At 35.0% G+C, this 19,570-nt stretch overlaps 2 protein-coding genes across 7 annotated transcripts; both read right to left on the bottom strand.

The window, feature by feature from the left end:
• Positions 1–505: 505 nt before the first annotated feature.
• LOC133309783 (tRNA nucleotidyltransferase cca2-like) lies at positions 506–12,520 on the bottom strand. 6 transcript variants are annotated; one of them, XM_061510599.1, is made up of 16 exons: positions 11,958–12,520; positions 10,957–11,303; positions 10,737–10,867; positions 9,773–9,890; positions 9,310–9,365; positions 8,995–9,044; positions 8,814–8,912; positions 8,576–8,685; positions 8,237–8,364; positions 6,201–6,267; positions 5,965–6,048; positions 2,922–2,984; positions 2,692–2,836; positions 2,015–2,173; positions 1,217–1,311; positions 506–1,124 (listed from the first exon to the last, which is right to left on the bottom strand). In XM_061510599.1, exons 2-16 carry the CDS (start codon positions 11,272–11,274, stop codon positions 1,020–1,022), a joined length of 1,728 nt encoding a protein of 575 aa, XP_061366583.1. In that variant the 5' UTR covers positions 11,275–11,303; positions 11,958–12,520; the 3' UTR covers positions 506–1,019. The 6 variants fall into 6 exon arrangements, with proteins under 6 accessions (XP_061366583.1, XP_061366582.1, XP_061366581.1 ...); XM_061510598.1 differs by having other exon boundaries at positions 10,957–12,310; positions 12,376–12,520; XM_061510597.1 differs by having other exon boundaries at positions 10,957–12,207; positions 12,376–12,520.
• Positions 12,521–14,567: 2,047 nt separating this feature from the next.
• LOC133309799 (alpha-(1,4)-fucosyltransferase) lies at positions 14,568–18,494 on the bottom strand. Its single transcript, XM_061510628.1, has 3 exons — positions 17,825–18,494; positions 15,441–15,614; positions 14,568–15,356 (listed from the first exon to the last, which is right to left on the bottom strand). The coding sequence occupies exons 1-3, from the start codon at positions 18,305–18,307 to the stop codon at positions 14,802–14,804; spliced, it is 1,212 nt and encodes a 403-aa protein (XP_061366612.1). The 5' UTR covers positions 18,308–18,494; the 3' UTR covers positions 14,568–14,801.
• Positions 18,495–19,570: the final 1,076 nt, after the last annotated feature.

The following is a 19,570-nucleotide window of genomic DNA, read 5'->3' as shown; positions in this document are numbered from 1 at the left end:
GTCTTCAAATTCCGCAAGCGATCCAACGAGTCCCGCACCCTCTCTCCTGCGGAACTCAAGTTTTTTTTTTTTCAGGTGAATGTCGTGATCCCCCCTTGAGGAACTCACATAGATGTACCAAATGGTATAATCTCAATCTTTCACTCATTCCTCGTTCATTCACTAAAATACTAAAAACACTACTCATTAACCCAGTAAATAGACTGACTCAATATTAAGTTATAAAATTTTAAAAGTAAGAAATTAAAACTAAGGCTGTATTTTGAAATAAATTATATACAATATTATCATGTTAGGAAAAAATATTAATTTAAGTTAAGAAGCCTTATAATTTTTAAGATAATTATGAGATTTAAAATATTATATGGCATAAGCCAGATTACATTGAACCGAAATGTGATATAAACTTAAATTCAAAAAGCTGCAAGTTTAATTTGCAAGAAACAAACTCACAAGATAGGCTTTATAATTATTCTAATTTATTTCTTTTTAAGAATTTGAGACCAATATATAATAGAGGGAGTAACGGACCAACCCAATCTGCATCGTTCCATTCCTTAGTGAGTAAACGACTCGGACCGTGTTGGCTCGTGTTTTGAACGCGTCAAAGAAAAAGTCAACATGAGCTCAGTCTAAATTAGCCCATAGGTTTGCGGGTTAACCTGCCAATATGTTTATAGTTTTTTTTTTTTTTTGGGGGGGGGGGGGGGGGGGAGGGAATGTGAGGTACTTAAGAGTACAAGACTATCATTAAACAAAAATAGGCCACGGTATCTCTATTCTCATCCTTTCTTCTTTCACAAGTATGGGAAAAGAGGTAAATAAATAATACTTCCCCAGGCTTTATAAAGTTGGGAGCGGCGCAACTTCAAGCGAAGGGTGTTTGAAGTACTACTGTTATCATCTACACCACACAGCCAGGTGGCTAAGCTTCCTCCATCCAAGGCACATGTGCTCTCAATTATTTCCATAACATGGAAAAGGAATGGACAAGTGATCAAGATTCAAGGCAATCAACCTCACTCCAACTTTATGCGCTTAGAATTGGTTTGTCTCAACCATTCAATGCATTCCTCTGTAGTTCCGGATGGATGAGCAAGTTGCCAAGCCATTGCCTTATCCAGCTGCAAGTGAAAATGAAACAGGTTATAAAAACCAATTTCTAGGCAGTGTGCACGCCTGTGTGAGTGAAAATGCAGCAAGCAGAATGACTTACCCACTCCTTAACGAGTGGTCCACCTTTAAGCTGTAGGGCATTCATAACATCTTTGCCATTGATCAATTGTTTTAGGTCCCATACTTTCTCAAGGCCTGGCATCCACCAAGATGTGTTAATCAAATAGTAATTTGGGGCCTAGCAAACTATTTGACAACATCCACATACAGTAAACACATCTTTGTCAAACACAATCTCATCTTGGCGTGACATGACATGACATGATAAGCAATCAATTTTGTTTTTTATTTTACTTTTCAATTTACCAAAAAAAAAATACTTCATTGACATTCACATTGAAATGAACTGCCACTATTTCAAACAGTTGCATGCCTGCAGTGTCTGTGAGAGCATTTTCACATCAAAGAATGTAAACTCCCAATCACACTTCACCTTAAACAACTCATTTAAGCTCTCTTATTTTAGTTAACTTCTTGATATGACTGCACTGCAAGTGCAAACAAAGCTTTCCTGTATTAGAGCAAAGCATCTCAATCCAAAGGAAAACAGAGGAAGAAAAAAATCATTAGCCAAACTGAGCATTCAATTATTCAGATCAAAGAAACACATTAACAAGTTAAGATATAACAGAGAAAAGAAATACAAGTTCAAATGCTCTACAAACATAGGGTATTAATATGAGTAAGGTTGACAAAACAAGTAGGAGCTGCAGTAAATTTACAGAAAATGCTAAAAGCACTTGACTTCTTCAAAAGATATAAAGCACGAGAGAATGCAAGTATTTAAACTACAAGCAAATACTATCATGGAATTGACAAAAAGAGCCACTAAGCTCACCTAATTTGATTATAGAATTCTCCACAGTATTAAATAGATCTCTTCGTTTGCCCAACTGAGAAGGCTCATCCTCAATGCTGTTAATGTCAATGGGATGTAATATTGTAGATATCAACAGTGCAACACGCCAAAAATCTCTAAGCTCTCTTAAGAGAAACCCTAAATAAAAAATATAAAAGCTCAGGTATATCAGATACAATTCATAATGCTGCAAGCACAATAGCTTAGCAACAACTTCCAATAGAAACAGACACAGAAGAGCAGGGAAGAATCACAGTGCAACACTTCATCTAATTTACTCCCCCATTATTTAAGGAAATCCTATCTTTTCTTTTTCCTTCTTTTATCGATGCAATTTAGTCAAGTGGCTTAAAAAACATTGATTACTTAACAGGCGAAGTGTTGCCTGTGGCTTGACCAAAGCAAAACTATAACATAGGAAAAATGTGACTGCAAAAATGAATTAAGGGGGAGTGTGGCCTGTGCCTACTTTCCACTATAAAGCCAATAATTAAATTGAAACTACAACACATAGAATCATGATAAACTACAGCCTATGGCACAATATGTCAATATGAAAAAGGCTTTAACTGAAGATTAAGGTCAACAATAGCTAAGCTACAAGAAAAAGCATGCTACCAATGCAAAACCAAGGTAGAAATGCAAGAAAACTGTACCTGTTAATACCCGGACTCTAGAAGAGACGGGAACATCAATCAAGTCGGTCATCCAATCAAGATCAACAATTTGGACATCCTCAGCAGATGAAAGACAAGGAATCAATGACAAGAATTTATATGATGCTCTGTGTAAATCAAGCACCTGGATTTTGAGGAACAATTACAAACACATTAACCACCATAAATATCAACCAGAGTAAGTAATACTGAAATAAAAGGAAACTGACCATTTCTGCATCCTTAGCTTTTCGCTTGAGAGCCTCGCGGATAATATGATTGACAACAGGAATCTGTGTTTCAGAATCACGTATTAGGCTATTCAACCAACAAGTCATTTGAAATAATAACCACAAGAACAGACACAGGGTACAATGATCATCATACACCCTATTGAACACACACAGCACACCTAGCAGTCTCCACTCTTTAGGGGTGGAACTCAGCCAGGATGATTGTTCGAGCTGAACAATAAATAACTGCATTTGAGCACAAAGGTTTGGCTTGGCTCAGTTAAATTCTGATAGAAAATGGAATTATACTGAAAATAAAATAAAATAAAACTAAAGGAGAAAACTCTCCGTTACAGAAACGAAGTTGTGCTAGTTAATTGCACCGCAATAGCGTCGCGAGCCGCGTCGTATGGACGTTGTGGAGCCTCGACGTAAGAAACCACGCCGCACCAGAATGCAATAGTGGCCATTGCGATCACATTTGCAGCCAAATCACGGCCATATTGATGTCATAAGGCAAAATGTCAATTTTGTCCTAAATTTAAATGTGTAACAGGAAAATTTTAAGGGTTTTTTAGTCTATCTGCATCTCTCTCTGTCACTTTTGCTACCTCTGCCTTTAAAAAATGTTTCTTTTTGTCATTATTTATGTGTCATATATCTATTCCGCTATTTCCGCAATCACAACTCACTATAGCACTATAGCGTTTTTTGGGGTTGGCCGCGATATGCCGCAATCCGCATTTGATAACTTTACTCGGTAACAGAAATTGAGCAGAATGAACAACAAAGAAAAGCAATGCAGCAAATAAAAGAACAATCAGATTCAGTGCTGTATTTACATACATTACCTCCCCAAACGATTCCCCAAAATTCTGTTACCCCCCCCCAACCCCCTTCTCCCTCCTCTTCTTTACTCTCTCTCTCATCATTGCAGAATTTCCCTCTATGATTCCCTGCTTCCACATGTATAATCTGGTATACACTTCCTCCACAACTTTCTCTTTACTCATAACAGTGTTTCTCCCCTTCCTCTCACACACACGTACCAGCCACCAGCGCATTTTCCTTTCCCTTTTCTCCTCCTCTGGTATACATGTGTTAAAGGCCATCAAAATCTAATTATAATTTTAAAATTCTTTTTTAAAGCTATAAGAAGTGTCTACAAACTACAACTAGGTAACAAAAAAAAATTATTTGATTACATGATGACATAATCGTTTCTTAGGTTTCAAAAATAGAAACTGAACGAAAACTGACCAAAAAATCTGCATTATATTTCAACAATCTTGAAATGTTCACTATAAGTAGGAAACATGTGAAATAATAAGGCGAAACATGTAGCTTTCAAAAAAGTAAATATTAACCAAATGATGGTAGCTCAATTGGTTTGGCGTCAGGAAACTGAACAGGTGGGGGTGAGAGCATGTGTTCGATCCTCTCTAGTACTATCTTTGAGAGGGGTTCAAAGCCTTAATCCCGGGACCCGCCCCGAATCAAACTAGTCGCGAAGCGATGAACCGATTGGCATATCTCCAACAAAATATATATATATATATATATATATATATATGGGGCAGGTTATATTTACAAACTTTTTTGTTTACAAACTCTTACAAACTACACTAAGTACGACCGGTCATACTTTAATCATGCAGTGTACGACCGGTCGTACTTAGTGTAATTTGCAAAAAAAAAATTTAAACGGATCCTATCCCTATATATATATTAAAGACCAAGTGCTTTATATAATATTCTACATTTTAGCAGTATTAAAAAATAAAATAATAAATTATCAACAACACCTTTATCCCAAATTAATTGGGGTAGGTGGAAAATAATAAATTATATAAATAAAAAATAAGTTTAATTGTATTTATTAAGATTCTGATATTATAAAATATAATGGACATGTTATTGAACTGACCTGCTGGCTAACTAGAGCACAATATCTTGTGTTCAAGCTTTGCTTGATTATGTAACTGAGTATCATATCCAACTTGAACTAAATAGAAATGAGCCTTAAATTGAGCCAACCTATCCCTTAAAAAATTGTCAAATGGCTCAATTTGATTGCTATCCTTAATCCTGTCACATGATAGTCCAACAAAAATGCAATTTCAGGACTCTATGTATCGAATCTAATACGAAATATTTCCAAAACACTGATTGTGAGAAAACCAGGTTACTAAAAACTAGGAGGCAAAATAATGCTAATAAACTAGAAATAATGCTTGAAAAAGATAAGGAGTGGAATGAACTTTTGTTGGCTAGAATACACAACATTCGGCTAGTAAAGCCTTTTTACTCCATTGAGGTTTCCAAACGAACACCAGGGGGTAATGAAGTAAGAAAAAGTGATGCCTTATACAAATTGTTGGTCCTCTATTCATAGTGTAAGCTTCAAGAGGTGGTTCAGCTAGGTGAGATTGTCCAGTTGCTAAAGTACAGGCTCTTGGCAGTCTGAGGCATCTTTTCCTTTGATTTAAAATCTGTGCCTGGATCATGAGTTCATGACAAAAGGGTGGAGACAAACGGTTTCTGGACTAGGTCTGACAATACTAAGTACAAATGAATTGATATAAATATAAGTATCAAAGGATCCATCTTAGGTTGAAGGTATCAATATTTGTCATGTTCGTGATTTTAACATAAGATTTATGTTGTCATAATAAGATACAAAAAAGAACTTTCTCATAGGTTTTCTTGCTGCTCTAGGATCCTAACACGTATAGTCTTGTAATGCATATCATAGTCATCGCATTTTTCCTTGAAGCACATGTTCCTTGAAGCACATGTTCCTTTTCTTTTATTTTTCTTCTAAAGCCACAACTTTTTTATTTACAATATTTTTTATTTCTTGATCATTCATAGGCTTTTGGTATTTTCTCCAAAACAACCACCAACATCAAGCTGAAAATCTAATATCAACATTAAGCTAGATGTGCCAATTCAAAGCACAAAGCTCAAAGTTATGCACTTACAGCTTAATATTACAAAATTACAAATATTACTACATAGAAAAGGAACAGGTACGTACCTTCTTAGCTTTCTTTTCTGTGTAAGTGATATTTCTAAGTGGGAGAAACAAAGCAGCATAAAGCGTTAACCTTCTTTGTTCAGCCTAAAGTATACAGCAAAATTGTGTATCAGCGCATAAGATAGCCAAACAAACCTAAAGTAGTACAGGAATAACCATGCAACTTCCTACTGTAACAGGAATAAATGAAACAAAAGAATATATAGTTAAAGTGAAAGCTTAAACTCATTACTTACAGTAAAGGTTGAATCTCCAAGTAAATGGGCAAGATTCCATGCAGTATCCAAGAAAGAAATGCAAAGCCTGGATACAAGTGAAAGAATCACCTGTTCAGCATTACCAACGAAATATACATATCTCCATGCAAGAGAATAGTGAAAAACAAAATAAAGAACTAAGCATGATTATAGGGTTTGGGTTGGGAAGGAAGAAAAGAGAGAAAGGAAGCTCATAATAAAATATTAACCCAAAGCCAATGACCCACTTTATGCTAATAATTAGGTCAACTATTTGTGTAATACTGCCAGAACAAGCTAAACCAATAAGACTTCTAACCTAACAAGACTGATAGCATTATAAAAATCATAACATTCTAACCAAATAGGTGACAGATTTCAACCTATGGTCCTTGGATATGATCGGGACTGGATATTTAGACTTTTAATACACAAAGATCGCAGGTATTAAAATTTTGAAAATATAAAAAAGGTAACCATTTGGGAATGAAAGAATTCAAATCCACCTCTCATATGCAAACATGTGCAAGATGCCAATGGAACATAATATATCATGATTGAACAGTAATGCAGTCAAGCAGAGAATCAAAATCAACATTAACATCACCTTTATCCCAAATGAAAAGTACAAAAAGATTAGGGGAAAAAATAAAAATATAATATATATATATATATATAAAACAAAATAAATTAAAAAAATAGCAATAAACAATTAAAAAGAATAAAATAAAGTGAAAATAAAAATAAATAAGAGAAAAAGAAAGTAAAAAATATTTAAGGGTAAGACTGCATACAAAAATCGCCATCATCCTACCCTCGCTAGTCAGGATTAAATGGGAAGTGGTCAAGCAAAGAATGACAGGAAAAAATCTTTGATCTGTGCAAATCAATATACCTTAACTTTTCTAGCAAATCAATATACCTTAACTTTTCTAACTCATCCAGTGAATGATTTCAGGCCACGACGCTACCATCCTAAACTAAAGACACCCTTACTGCCATCAAGAACCCAGAAATGGGTTTTAAGTTTTCAAAGGTTGAGACGAGAAAAACAGAGAAAGGAAAGGGAGAAGAACACTTTGGTAGTGTTTATTGAATTATACCAAAGCCTTCACTCAATTTTCCAATCTAAATTCCGTAATACTTCCCTCCTACCTTGCTTCTGCTATTTAAGCCTCAACCCCTGTGCCTAACTACCTATCACCTCAATAGATACTAACAAGTAACAACTAACTAAATATATCCAACCATCTAACTAGCTCTGATCCAATTCCCATTTATTCTTCCGGGGTCATATCAGATGCCTTCCAGAATCTAGATTAGGTATCTATTTCCTTCTCCTAAACTTCTGCCATCATAGAAGGCTCTGTACAATCTTATATAAGTCAGGTCGAATCTTATTTCACAGGTTTTGTGGGTCTTCAGCACTTCATTTTTATATCTGTCCAGCCATGTCTATATAACTTTACCAGAGTTGATTTTATTCTAGAGACTAGATGGTAATCAAGACTTTTATATTGTATCTGGTTTTCTGAACTAGCTACATCCTCTATTGTACATTTGTGTTAAAACATGACGTTTACAAACTAAATTAATGGTCAATCGCTGGTTATTAAATCAGGTTGTCGAGACTTCTGAAAGTGTAAGTATAATCTGGTTAATGCCATCTCATATCAACTTTATGCTTTTCATCTTTTTCAGTCAAGTTCCTATACATTGGCTCAATAAAATATCAACATTGTATGAAAGGCTCCAGTCACTAGAAAATGTGAGAAGAAAAAAAGGAGAGAAAATAATGATAAATCTTCATCGTATGTAAATACACTTATACACATCTCAACAGGTATACTGTTTCAAATATGATTGTTATCACTCAACTAACTAACTTTTGTTTTCTGGCAAAGCGGCAATAATATCCAGCTAACTCTTACTCTGCAGAAGATGTGATGTCATTGTCATTCATAAATGGATTCGCAATCATTCTGCACCTTTCAAACCATCAATAAACATTTTATGAATTTATTTACGAACTATACCTTTCGCATCCATCTGAAATGGCAGGTTCAAACTCAGGAGGAAGACTGAACACAATCCAAAATATTGTCAGCTCACAAATATAAGTCATTGCTTTGACAGGTTGATTTCCAGATATCATAAGATCAATCTACAAACAGAGGCATAAAGGTAAGAGCATAAATGGCTAGATTTTCAGTACAGACAAAAAATTGAGCAATTTCCTCATAATAAGAAGTTCCACTAGCATTCCAAAATTGAAAATATATATATATATATATATATATATATATATATATATATATATATATATATATATTCTAAGCTATCTCTACTGAAGGAATGGAAGAGTTGGAACATACCTCTGTTCCAATGCGCTCTCTGCTTATTTTAGCAGCTAGAGCATCTTTCACATCATCACATGCAGCAGCTCCTTTCAGATCTTCATCTAGAGTAAATCCAAATCTTGCACCTAAAAATAATAAAATATGTCTCTTCAATAAAGCGGGAAAATAAGCTTGAACTTCACATAAAAGCCTAGGACAAAAGGTTCACAGGATATATATATAAAAAAAAAAAAATCATGAAAATAAAATATACCAAATCGAATGGCTCGAAGAACTCGTAATGGATCATCAAGAAATGTGGCCTTTGGAGGTAAAGGAGTCACTATCTTTCCAGACTTAAGGTCTGAGATCCCTGCAAAGTCCCAAAGGGATTATTGGATGGACAAACAAGTAGCTCTTAAAATACTAGTTTAGGAAATAATATACATTCTAACCTCTCTTAGTGAAATCTTCAACTAAGTCAGTGTTGATATTGTAGAATAAGCTGCCATGCACAACTAAATTTTTTATGAAAATATCTTCTAAATGTGTGCAAAAGGAGGTGAATATTAGATAACACTCAAACAAACATATAAATACAAAGGAAATTGACCAGCATATTTCTTAATTGTATCATTCCATGCAGATAAACACTTGAAATGTTAAGCACATTTCTTTTTATATTTCTCCTTGTCTTTTTCTTTTTTATTTGTCTTATATAATATTTCTTTTTTCAACAAAAAGATAAAAACAAAATTACAGAAAGATACCTGTTAATTGTCAAATCCCTCCTATATGCATCCTCTTCAGCTGTGCCAAATCTTTGCTGTTAAGGCATTAAGTAAACTTTATTCTGCAGAATTTAACTAAGATACGGGAAAAAAGGGACCAAAAATTCCAAATGGCAGATAGAATATAATTATATAAATGTTCACCTTGGGACAAAATTAGCTTAAATACCAAGCAAAAGTGCAAAAAATGGAGGAAATTTAACTTCATAATGATCAGACATCATGTTTCTTAAGCATGTAACTGACTGAGAATACATGCATGTGATTCCAACTTAGAAGAAACTGGCAAAACATCTTATATGACCAAAATGAACCAAACAAAAGAAACCTAATGGAAGGAATTCTGAGCAAAAAAAAACACATTATGCAAATTTGCAAGCACAGCAGAATAAGTAATCTGTAGAAAACCTGAAGACTGAACTATAGAATGCAAATTATATACCTTAGAAGGAATGCGGCTGTTCTCAGTGTACTCTTCACTTCTTAGGTTAACAAAATCAATCCATGTATCAAACAAACGCATCCTGGCTGTTTCCAAATGTTTGGACTGGTCAGGGTTACTGCAAAAAAGAGTAATTAAATAATGTTCTCTGAAAAAGGTCAAAAATGCAACCAAAACATACAATTAATGCCTGTGATTCCCAGTTGTAAAGTTATGTGAATTGGAATTTATGACCAGAGGACTAAACGAAGAGATAGTTTTGAAAGGAAAAATAAGAATACGAAGAGATAGTTTTGAAAGGAAAAATAAGAATAAGAAGAAAAATGGAGACTAAACAGTAAGACCCCAAAATTATCCACAGATGGCTGCACCAGTAACCACATAAACAAAAAAAAAAAAAAAAATTCGATCACTTCTTCATTGTTCCCAAGTATACTGTTACTATATCACAAATTTTGAAAACCAATGCAGAGCATAACAGTATGTATTAAGCAAGGTTGTCAAACTCGTGAGTTTATTAGTTCATTAACACTAGTGACAAGAATGTGTCAACTCCGCTTCGTAACATGCAATCGAGTCAAACTCGGTAATACTCATCAAATTCAAAAATTAATATTATGCTAAACTTTCTCACTTTTAATGTTAAGAATTGTTTACTTACATATGCATAGTACGAATTTGTTTCGAAAAATGAAAATCATGCTGTGATTTGCTTGATTTAGATATCAATTATCTAACTTCTAAACATTGCATTACTTTACTCTTCTTCTTCTTTTCAATTTATGACGCACTACTGCACTAGTAGTAATTTTGTTGTTATGGATATCAAAACATGTAATTTCTATTAGCTATTTTACTAAAGTAAGTTAAACTGGCCAAATTGACAATGAAAACCTTGTTATGTAAAAGCACTATTTATGGAGATGGAAAGAAAAAGTGCAAAGGGAATAAATTAGAAAGATACCACTCAATAACACAAACTCCCTGTACATCTTCCCCAATGGACAACAAGTACTCCTTGACCTTATACACAAACTCAGCACCCATCATATTGTCAAGAGCGATATCAATATCGTAACAATCTTTTCCCAGAAGCTGCAAAACCAATCAAACACGAAACGAATCAATGGAAGAAGCAAACAATGAATTAGGGCTAGCTAGCCATTTTCGGAGTTAGTGAGGACCTTGTCGCGAACCCAGCCACCGGCGACTCGGAGCTGAGTTTGGAGTTGGAAGTGACGAAGAGTGGCGAGAAGCCTATCGAAGATGCTCTTCTCGGTGTCGGAGAGTTCAATCTTGTCACGAACATGGAAAACCTGCTGCGTAGACATTGGTGCGCATACGCAACTCTGAAACGACGGCGTTGTGGTTCGTACAAGGGTTTTGGCGGGACGGTGAGAGTGGAGAGGAACAACGACGGTTCGTGTCAGTGACAAACAACTCAGCTTCGGTCTGGGAAGTAGCACAACAAGGCTAGTCGCTGTTTTCAAAGCCAGTCTCATGGGCTTCCTTTATTTTATTTTATATTTTTCTTATAAAAAAAAAAAAACAGTGTGAGACTGGAAGTCTGGAACCGCTTTGCTTCTTCATCCCAGTGCCATACATTTAGGGGTGAAAGTGGGCTGGGCTGGACCGAACTTTGTCCCGTACAGCCCAAGCCTATGTCAAAAAATTTCAATTTGGCCCGGCCCGATAGCATAATATGAGTCTAACTGTTAGCCTGTCTTGGCCCATTTATAAAAAAAACAAATGGCCCGGCCCGGCCCGTTAGCCTGTTAATTTTTAACTTCCAAGTAGACCATGAATCAACTCCACAAAATACTCAAATTCTATTATTAAAATAAAAATGACAATTTTAACATCCAAACAGAACCATGAATCACAACAATAACTAAAGAAGTCAATCCATACTATGTAAATTAAAATAACTACATGAAAGCATAAGCAAACACAAGCAATTTAAGATATCACATCAATGAATATTCAGTATGTATTATCCTGAATATGAAGAAAAATGAAATTCTAGTTGCAGCATACGCAAAGAAATTATACTTAAAAAATAAGAGCAATGGTACTACAATGAGTAATAGTATATATAAAGAAGAAAGAAAACATAGGATTACAACAAGTTCTTATTTATCATTAAATTATTCATCATCAATAGTGCATATGGAGTTGCACGTACACGGATTGAAGACAACCCCACAACCTTCACCAACCCATCCTCATCCTTGAGCCACCGACAACCAATACCCAGCCCCACATCCTCCAAACCACCGCCACCCACAGCCATTATTTTCACATTCGGCTAGCCTCCCTCAACCGATCCACCATTCACCGCCTCACCACCATCATACAAACCCAACCCCCAATCCTTCGAACCCAACCACTGTTCCCCCTTCCTCTTTTCAGATTTTTTTTTTAAGACCCACAAACTCCACCACCAAACCCAAATCATGCGTCGGTCAAGATAGCGTAACATAAAAAAAAAAAAATCATCTTTACAATCACCAAAGATCCAACAAACATAGCAACACCCTAATCATAAAAAAAAAATTAATAACAACAAGAAAGACAGAGGACTGAGTGCAGAATCAACTTACGAATTGGTATGAGATGTACACCGACGGAGCGAAGAAGAAGAGGAAGAAAAGACCGAAACAAGAAAGAGTAACTCGGGAGTCGGGAGCGTGTAACGGTGCCGTCCTACAAGATAATAGAATTGAATACTTACGGCACGTTTGAGAAATTTTTTGAAAACTAAGGAAATAGAATGGATAGAGAAATGGTAAGAAACTGATATAAAGTGAGATAGATAGGAAAATATAAAAAAAAAGTTGTTTGGTGGAAAAAAATTTACTGAAGAAATTAGGTAACTTTTAGAAAATGTATGTTTGGTTGGAGGTAAGATATAGATGGAGAAATAATCTGAAATGACAAAAATACCTCTGAGTTTAAATGTTTTGTTTCGCTGGCATGGTACAACTAAGTTCAAAAATTAGCCTTTTGTATAGCATATTGGTTATGGTTTCAGAGGGTATAAATGGGTGTCCAAAAAGTGTAGCAACAGTAGCATACCCAGTTTTCATAAAAAAACCACCCTCAATTTTGCTTTCTAAATAGTGCAGATACATGGGTTTCTCAGGCAAAGTTGGGAAAGCTATGCAAATTACATAGATAGAGATTTGAAGAAAATCTGTTGAAACAAATGTTGCTTTTCTAAAAACCTTACTTCATATAGATGGGAAAATATTGAAAAGACCTAAACCAAACACCACCTAAGGAGTAGGACTAAGGAGTAAGACTAAGGAGTAACTCTAGTATATTAAACAAATGGGCCAGAGGCTCGTGGGCCAGGCTTCATATATAAAAATCCGGCCCAATTATGTAATCAAACATTTACACCAGCTCAAGTCAAATCTGTCAAGTAAAAAAGCCGAGCCAGGTCAGGCCACTAATGGACTGGGCTGTAGGCCCCTGTGGGCCGGCCCGGCCCAGTTTCACCCCTAGCCATACTGCTCTATATGAGATGAGACCGTTGAATTGGAGAGAGCCAATGGAAATGGATCGTCCCAGAATAAATGGGTCGGGTTCTCAACTCCATAGTCCATAGACCAATACTACTTTCTTTCTCTCTCTTTTTTTTCTTTATTTAAAAGAAAAATATTTCTACTATTAATGCAGATAAGTTATCTATATTTATTCCTAAAACGATATTGTTTTGATATTAAAATCTTAAAAAATTATAAATATAAAGACTATTACAACCCTGAAATAAATTAAAAATACTATTATTTCCACCCAAAATGACGTCGTATTGGAGTTTCTGCAGATAATTTATATGTAGTAATTATAAAAAAAAGCAAACCCTAATTTAAAATAACAAAGAAATGGGTTGGTTGTAATATTATTTAGCCACAATTAGAGGTATAAATGTGGCAATAGGCTTATCAAGGGCATATAGGGCGATCTAGTCAGATCTAACCTAATATATTTAGTAAAATAAAATAGGTTTAAGTCTTAAAAAAAATTCATGTAGAAAATAGATCATAAGCTTACTTTTACAAAGTTTATATCGTATTATTTATTTTAATTAAAATAAAATAAAATAATATTTTAATAATTAAATTAAAAAAAATATTATTTTATTTATATTTTATTATTCTTAATATATATTGAAAGTTTGATAAACTAATATGTGGAACGTTTTATTTTTTAATGGGATAAGATATTATGTCCACCTTTTTCAATTCTTATTTTATCCACTTTTCTCCAACACTGTTAGATCGCAATTTTAACATATAATGGGAGGAGAGAGAAAATGTGAAATTCGACTGAAATAATAATCTAATGATATTGAAAAAAAAAAAAGACATGAAAAAATATAGAAATAATATCATATCCTTTTTTACTATAGGCTATCTAGCTTATATAAACCTAATAGGTGAGTTCATGATAAGATTAGACTTTGGTTTAAATAAATCAGACTTATTCTTATTTGAGCCTCAACTCACTTATTTTAGGAATAAGTCTGCTATTTAAACCAAAGTCTAACCTTACCCAACTCATTTATCCCGTAGCCACAATAGGCTTGTTTCGATTAGTGGCCGGAAATGAAAAGGACGAGGGTGTGTTGGAGTGGAAACAGGTTCCATCGTTCGCTGTTATTTTATGCAAAATTGCTCAATTATTACAAGTATTCATATAACGTTAAACATTATTGTTCCAACTGGTCCAATACGCCATTTCAATTGAATGAAGGTTGGTGTTTGTATTTCATTCATGAATTGTCATACTCATTGCAAGTTGACATATGCCCGCGTTTCTTAAAAATTATACATCATAAAATCAACTAACTATAGTGTAGTCTAGATTGACTAGGTGGAGATAGCAGCATTAACAACTTTCTATCAGAAATGAGGGGGAAAATAATGATATATTTCTGTAACTTTGCTTTGATTTTTATTTCCTTTTTTCGGTCAAATGACTTGGATAAGTGAACCAAGTGTGCGCTTATACAGGTTGCAACCTAGCTTCTTGCATTTCTACCACCTTTTCTGCTAACAGCCTCACATAACCGGCATGGCAATGTGTCAAGGCTCATTGCTCGGGTTTTTCCATAGTTACCCAATACACCGCACCTTCTCCATGCATGGTATTCTGCATAGGCTACTAGGTCATTAGCTACGGCCTTCACGTATGTAGCCAATTCTTTCAACGAGCTGAATTTACTACCATCTATGATTGAATGTGGAGGAACAAAATCCATGACGTTTGGTGCACCAAAATAGATGGGAACTGCACCAGAGTCCAAGGCATAAAATAACTTCTCCGTCACGTAACTTTCAGTAAAAGTGTTCTCAATTGCAAGAACAAACTTGTAGTGAGACATGGCACAATGTATATGATCCCACCATTTTGGTTCAACGTTGGCATCATATGCACATTCTGGATAGAAAGAAAGAGCCACAACATTATTTAGGCACTTGCCAAATGAATGATGCGGCACCAAGCCAAGGAACTTCTTTGCAAGTTCATCCCTTTGAGAAAGACATCGTGATGAAGACCAATAAACAAGTTTCTCCTACAAATGATAAATTGGGTTAGGTTACTATGAGTCCCTCTTTCTTAATCTGTCATTTAATTATCTTCTCAATAAACTACTTACGTTGTTTTTCTTGTTGGAGATGTAATAGTTACGACTGTTGTGAAACAGAGTACCAGCATAGGTTGACTGTACATCATCTTCAGCATGATAACTAATATATATATCCTCTCGACCTGATCTCTTTCGGCCAGCTTCGAGATCCATGTATACACGAAGCGGTTCCCCCTTGTGTCTCTGAAAAAATAAATAAAATAAATAAAAAGCCATAACAAAGTGGGCCAAATACAATACCGCTGCATAAGTATCAGCCAAATGTTTTTGAAAGTCTAACATGCATTCTGCAAGACAACCATGCATGAAGGATAGACAATAAAACACCTTGAGTACAAAACTAAGGAGACAGTGGGATTTTGAACAGCTTAAAATAGGAAGTGCTTGTAAATCTCTTCTACAAAAATGCCCTTATCCTTAATAAAGAAGAAAATGAAGATGAGAGAAATAATTGTATCAAGCTAATTAACTCAGTATTGGTGGTGGATATTATAAGCATGTTGCTAACCACGTTTAAACACCCTGAAGGCTCAAACTAATAAATGTCTTGAGCCATATAAGGCAGTGCAGATATATACCACATTTATACTACCAAATAAAATTCACCTTGTTTCATATTTATTATGGTTGCTTATATTTATTCTGTGAATTAAAAGAATTTCAAAACAACTGAACCCAAAAGACATCTTAGCTATTGACTTTGTTAAATTTGATCCCTGACAACAGAAAAATAGAATTACAACCATAGGCACATAGTTTAACTAAATGGAAGAAAAACAGACCCAACCACAACCCAAATGGCAATAAAGCTAATAACATTGAAAAAAAAAACAAAAAAAACAAAGAGAGAAAGACAGAGAGGAGGAAACATCATCACGAGCAGAATCTTTTGACGGCTGTGGTTAAGCTGTAAATGAAATTAAGAACTTCATCCTACTATGAAGCCCCAAATGGTACAATGGTGGAGGTATACACATAAAGGAACAAAAATAAAAAATACAGCCCTTTTACTTGAGAAATCTCTGAAATAAAAGGACTCCCTTCCTATTCTTTGCTGTTTTTACATCTACCAAGCATTCCTAAATAAAAATTTGGATAATCGTGATGAAGAAGTGATACCTACCCATCCTACTCTAGCAAATAATCCTTGCTATGAAACCATTGTAGCAGACATCTATATCACATGCTAATGCAAGCTTATTGGAAGTCCAATAAAGGGCATACAAGCACAATTTTGGATGCTTTACTAAAAATTTCAAATGCAAGATCATTACCCTAATCTTCCCGTAAAAATCATCTCATAATTCCAGATAACACCACCTCAAAAAGCTGATAACAGAATGCTTAGCAAATTATTTGTCCCTCACGCTATCAAAGCATGAGAAAGGGAAGAACATTCAACTTAGAATATCTAAACATATCTCATAATATCATTATTGAATTTTAGAATACTTTTAAAACATCATAGATGATCTCTGAGTAGTGTTTCTATATTTCATGATTTGTTTCCTTAATTGAAATTAAGAGTCTACTATTAGTATGCATACAGATTAGTGTTTTGTCTTTTGTATTACATTACGTCAAGTCATCAATATACATAACCTAATATTATTCATTATCCTTTTTATTCTCTCTTTTCCTCCTCCTCCACTTAAAACCCTAAAACTTCAACAGTTCCAAACAGCAATGTTATCTCCTTCTAGTTATTGATCACAGGTTACAACAGCAGAAGAAAAAAATTATAGACTTAGTTTCTCAGTATCTGCGGAAAAAGATAATTCTCCTCATTACCATTTACCACCAGCAGCTTCCCACGACTACCACTCCTTGTACACCAAAAGTACCATCAATGCATCATATTGCACATCGTAACTAGTTGTAGTTGTACAATAATAAATTTCCTCCTATTCATAAGAATGAACCTTTGTTCATCATGTCCTCTTATAAATATTTATAAATCAGAAGATAAATTTAGTTTTTACAAAAGAGTGACACACAATCCCAGCTAGTTCAGTTATGAACATATACTTCTCAGCTAGCAATGCGACTTGCCAATGACCCAGATCTACTCCAATTTCAAGTCTTACATCAATTTAAGATGACTGATGCTCAAACAAATTACAAAAAAGATAAAACTTGGGAATGGCAGGGTAGATCACCTTGAGTCAAGGTCCTTGACAACCCTGCCACAGCAGAGACACCATTCAATCAGTCATGTCCTTTCCAAACACAGCACATTTCAAATTTCTAGACAAACCTTTCAACTCAAAAAGACCCACCATCATTGCCAAATCAAGCATATCAAAATGTAGTTTGTGAAGAAAACTAGCATTCAAATTTAGATTTCCACCTAATCTAATGAAACTAGTGAAATTTTTCAACCAGAAACCTACCTGATTCGGAGGTGTAGATGTTTCAAACAACAAAGCATCAGGCTTGTCGGCAAGAACCGGCGATTTGGTCCACAAACAGCTCAACCCACATCGACAAGTGTACAAGTTATCCAAATTATCAGGAATCCAAGTCCACCCTTTGACCAAAATGCTAACATGGTTCATCGTGAAGCCCCCACAAGCCGAATCACCCCCAACCTCTTGCAAAGAAGCAAGCTTTGACTGATTGAAGCCCACCCCATTTGTTTTCTCCTTGAACCGAGCACAACCCACTTGCGAGTCCCATTTCCTGAATGCAACCACCAGATCGGTGAAGGATTCTGCGGCGGTTCCGGTCCCTAAAATCACGGGGCGGTCGATGGGTCGCGGCAAGGGCGAAACGGATGGGAAGTGGAGGAAACCGGAGAAGAAGAGTAGGATGAAGGTGAAGGCAAGCATGATTGTGATGGTGAAGGTGTTGATGGGTTTGGGAGGCACTGGCATAGTGGAGCAAGATGAAGAAGGGGGAATAGGGTTTTATCTCTCTCCCTTATAGAGAGAGAAAGTAGAGAGATAAAACATGACAATGGAGTGCGATGACCAAGTTACAAAACCAGTTGGTCCCCTTCGTCCTCAGTCTTACGTTTCTTTGAACCAGTTTGGTGGATTTCCGGAGTTAGCAATAGTAGAAATATACTACTTTTCAAATGGCTTTCTTTCTTTTCTTTTTTCTTTTTTCTTTTTTCAAATGGGTTTCTTAACCTTAACTGGGGTTGAGATTATTCAAGGAGAGGTTATTTGGATAAAGTATGTAACTTAGATTTAACAAAAGTAAAAAAAAAAAATTGATATTTACCTCATTTAATCCATCCCAACTAGTGAGTTTAAATTATTATAATTACTAATTTTTTTTATTTTTAAGTTTATTTAAAATGATTAATTTTGAATATTTAAATACAAATGAACGGATCTGAATATGGATCAACTTTTATTTAGCTTAACCCACACTAGGCCAGCCCAAATTCATAACCATGGGAAGGGTGCCTCGATAGTCTTTAAAAAAAAAACTTGCTATAAAACAAGTTGTTGGGTTATTTATGCTTTAGTGCTCCATGCGGTGGAAATTTTGGGCCTGTTTTCTGTTTCATAAAAGAACTTGTTAATTTAAAAAAAAAAATTAGTTTGATAATGAGTGTTTTGAAAAAATAACTCTGAGAATAGCATTTGATTTCTAGATTTTAGAACAGCAATTAGAGAACATTGCTAAGATATTTTTGGTCTGATTTTAATTTTTCTATTCTCAAAATAATAAAAACACAGAGAAAAAGTTATTTTCATGAATGGCAGGCAAATTTAAAGTTATCAATCGATCCTATAATATAGCTAGAACAGTGAAATACGCGAAAAAATTCTCAATTCTTCGGCTTGTTTTCGTTGTTTCTATTTGTTTGCTTTTATAGGCCATTTAAAAGGTCACTCCCTGCCTTAATGAGACATTTAGACCATCACAACAAAAGATGTCTTATAAGTTAGGGGATTACTTCTCTCATGTAGTATGAGAGAAGTTTTCTTATGTTATGAGACAACTAAAGTGGGCCTCACCAACTTTTAGAAAAAAGAAAAAAAGAAAAAAGAGAGGCACATTTTTCGAAGAGAGAGTAACATGAGAGATCCATCTTATGCAACATAAGAGTATGATTTCTCTATAAGTTATACCCTTCACAGCCCACCTCTCATTCACGTCGTCTGGGAGATGTCTTTGCCTCA

The sequence above is a fragment of the Gastrolobium bilobum genome, unplaced genomic scaffold (assembly GCF_033153095.1).
Source record: "Gastrolobium bilobum isolate Gb01-03AN ecotype WA unplaced genomic scaffold, APGP_CSIRO_Gbil_v1 utg5492, whole genome shotgun sequence".
In the NCBI taxonomy this organism is placed as follows: Eukaryota; Viridiplantae; Streptophyta; class Magnoliopsida; order Fabales; family Fabaceae; genus Gastrolobium; species Gastrolobium bilobum.
The sequence above is the reverse complement of the archived record's forward strand: the minus strand, read 5'-3'. Positions and strand labels throughout refer to the sequence as shown.

Bases quoted from the DNA above. Each gene is read 5' to 3' on its own strand.
- LOC133309783 (XM_061510599.1), bottom strand. From the start codon at position 11,274: ATGAGACTGGCTTTGAAAACAGCGACTAGCCTTGTTGTGCTACTTCCC. The intron at 9,045-9,309 runs GTATCTTTCTGT...TGTGCATGGCAG, and splicing joins AGGGATTTGACAATTAACAG to CTTATTCTACAATATCAACA. The intron at 8,686-8,813 runs GTATATTTTATT...TATTATTTTTAG, and splicing joins TCTTCGAGCCATTCGATTTG to GTGCAAGATTTGGATTTACT.
- LOC133309799 (XM_061510628.1), bottom strand. From the start codon at position 18,307: ATGCCAGTGCCTCCCAAACCCATCAACACCTTCACCATCACAATCATG. The intron at 15,615-17,824 runs GTAGGTTTCTGG...TTATTTTTTCAG, and splicing joins CATCTACACCTCCGAATCAG to AGACACAAGGGGGAACCGCT. The intron at 15,357-15,440 runs GTAAGTAGTTTA...TATCATTTGTAG, and splicing joins TCTCCAACAAGAAAAACAAC to GAGAAACTTGTTTATTGGTC.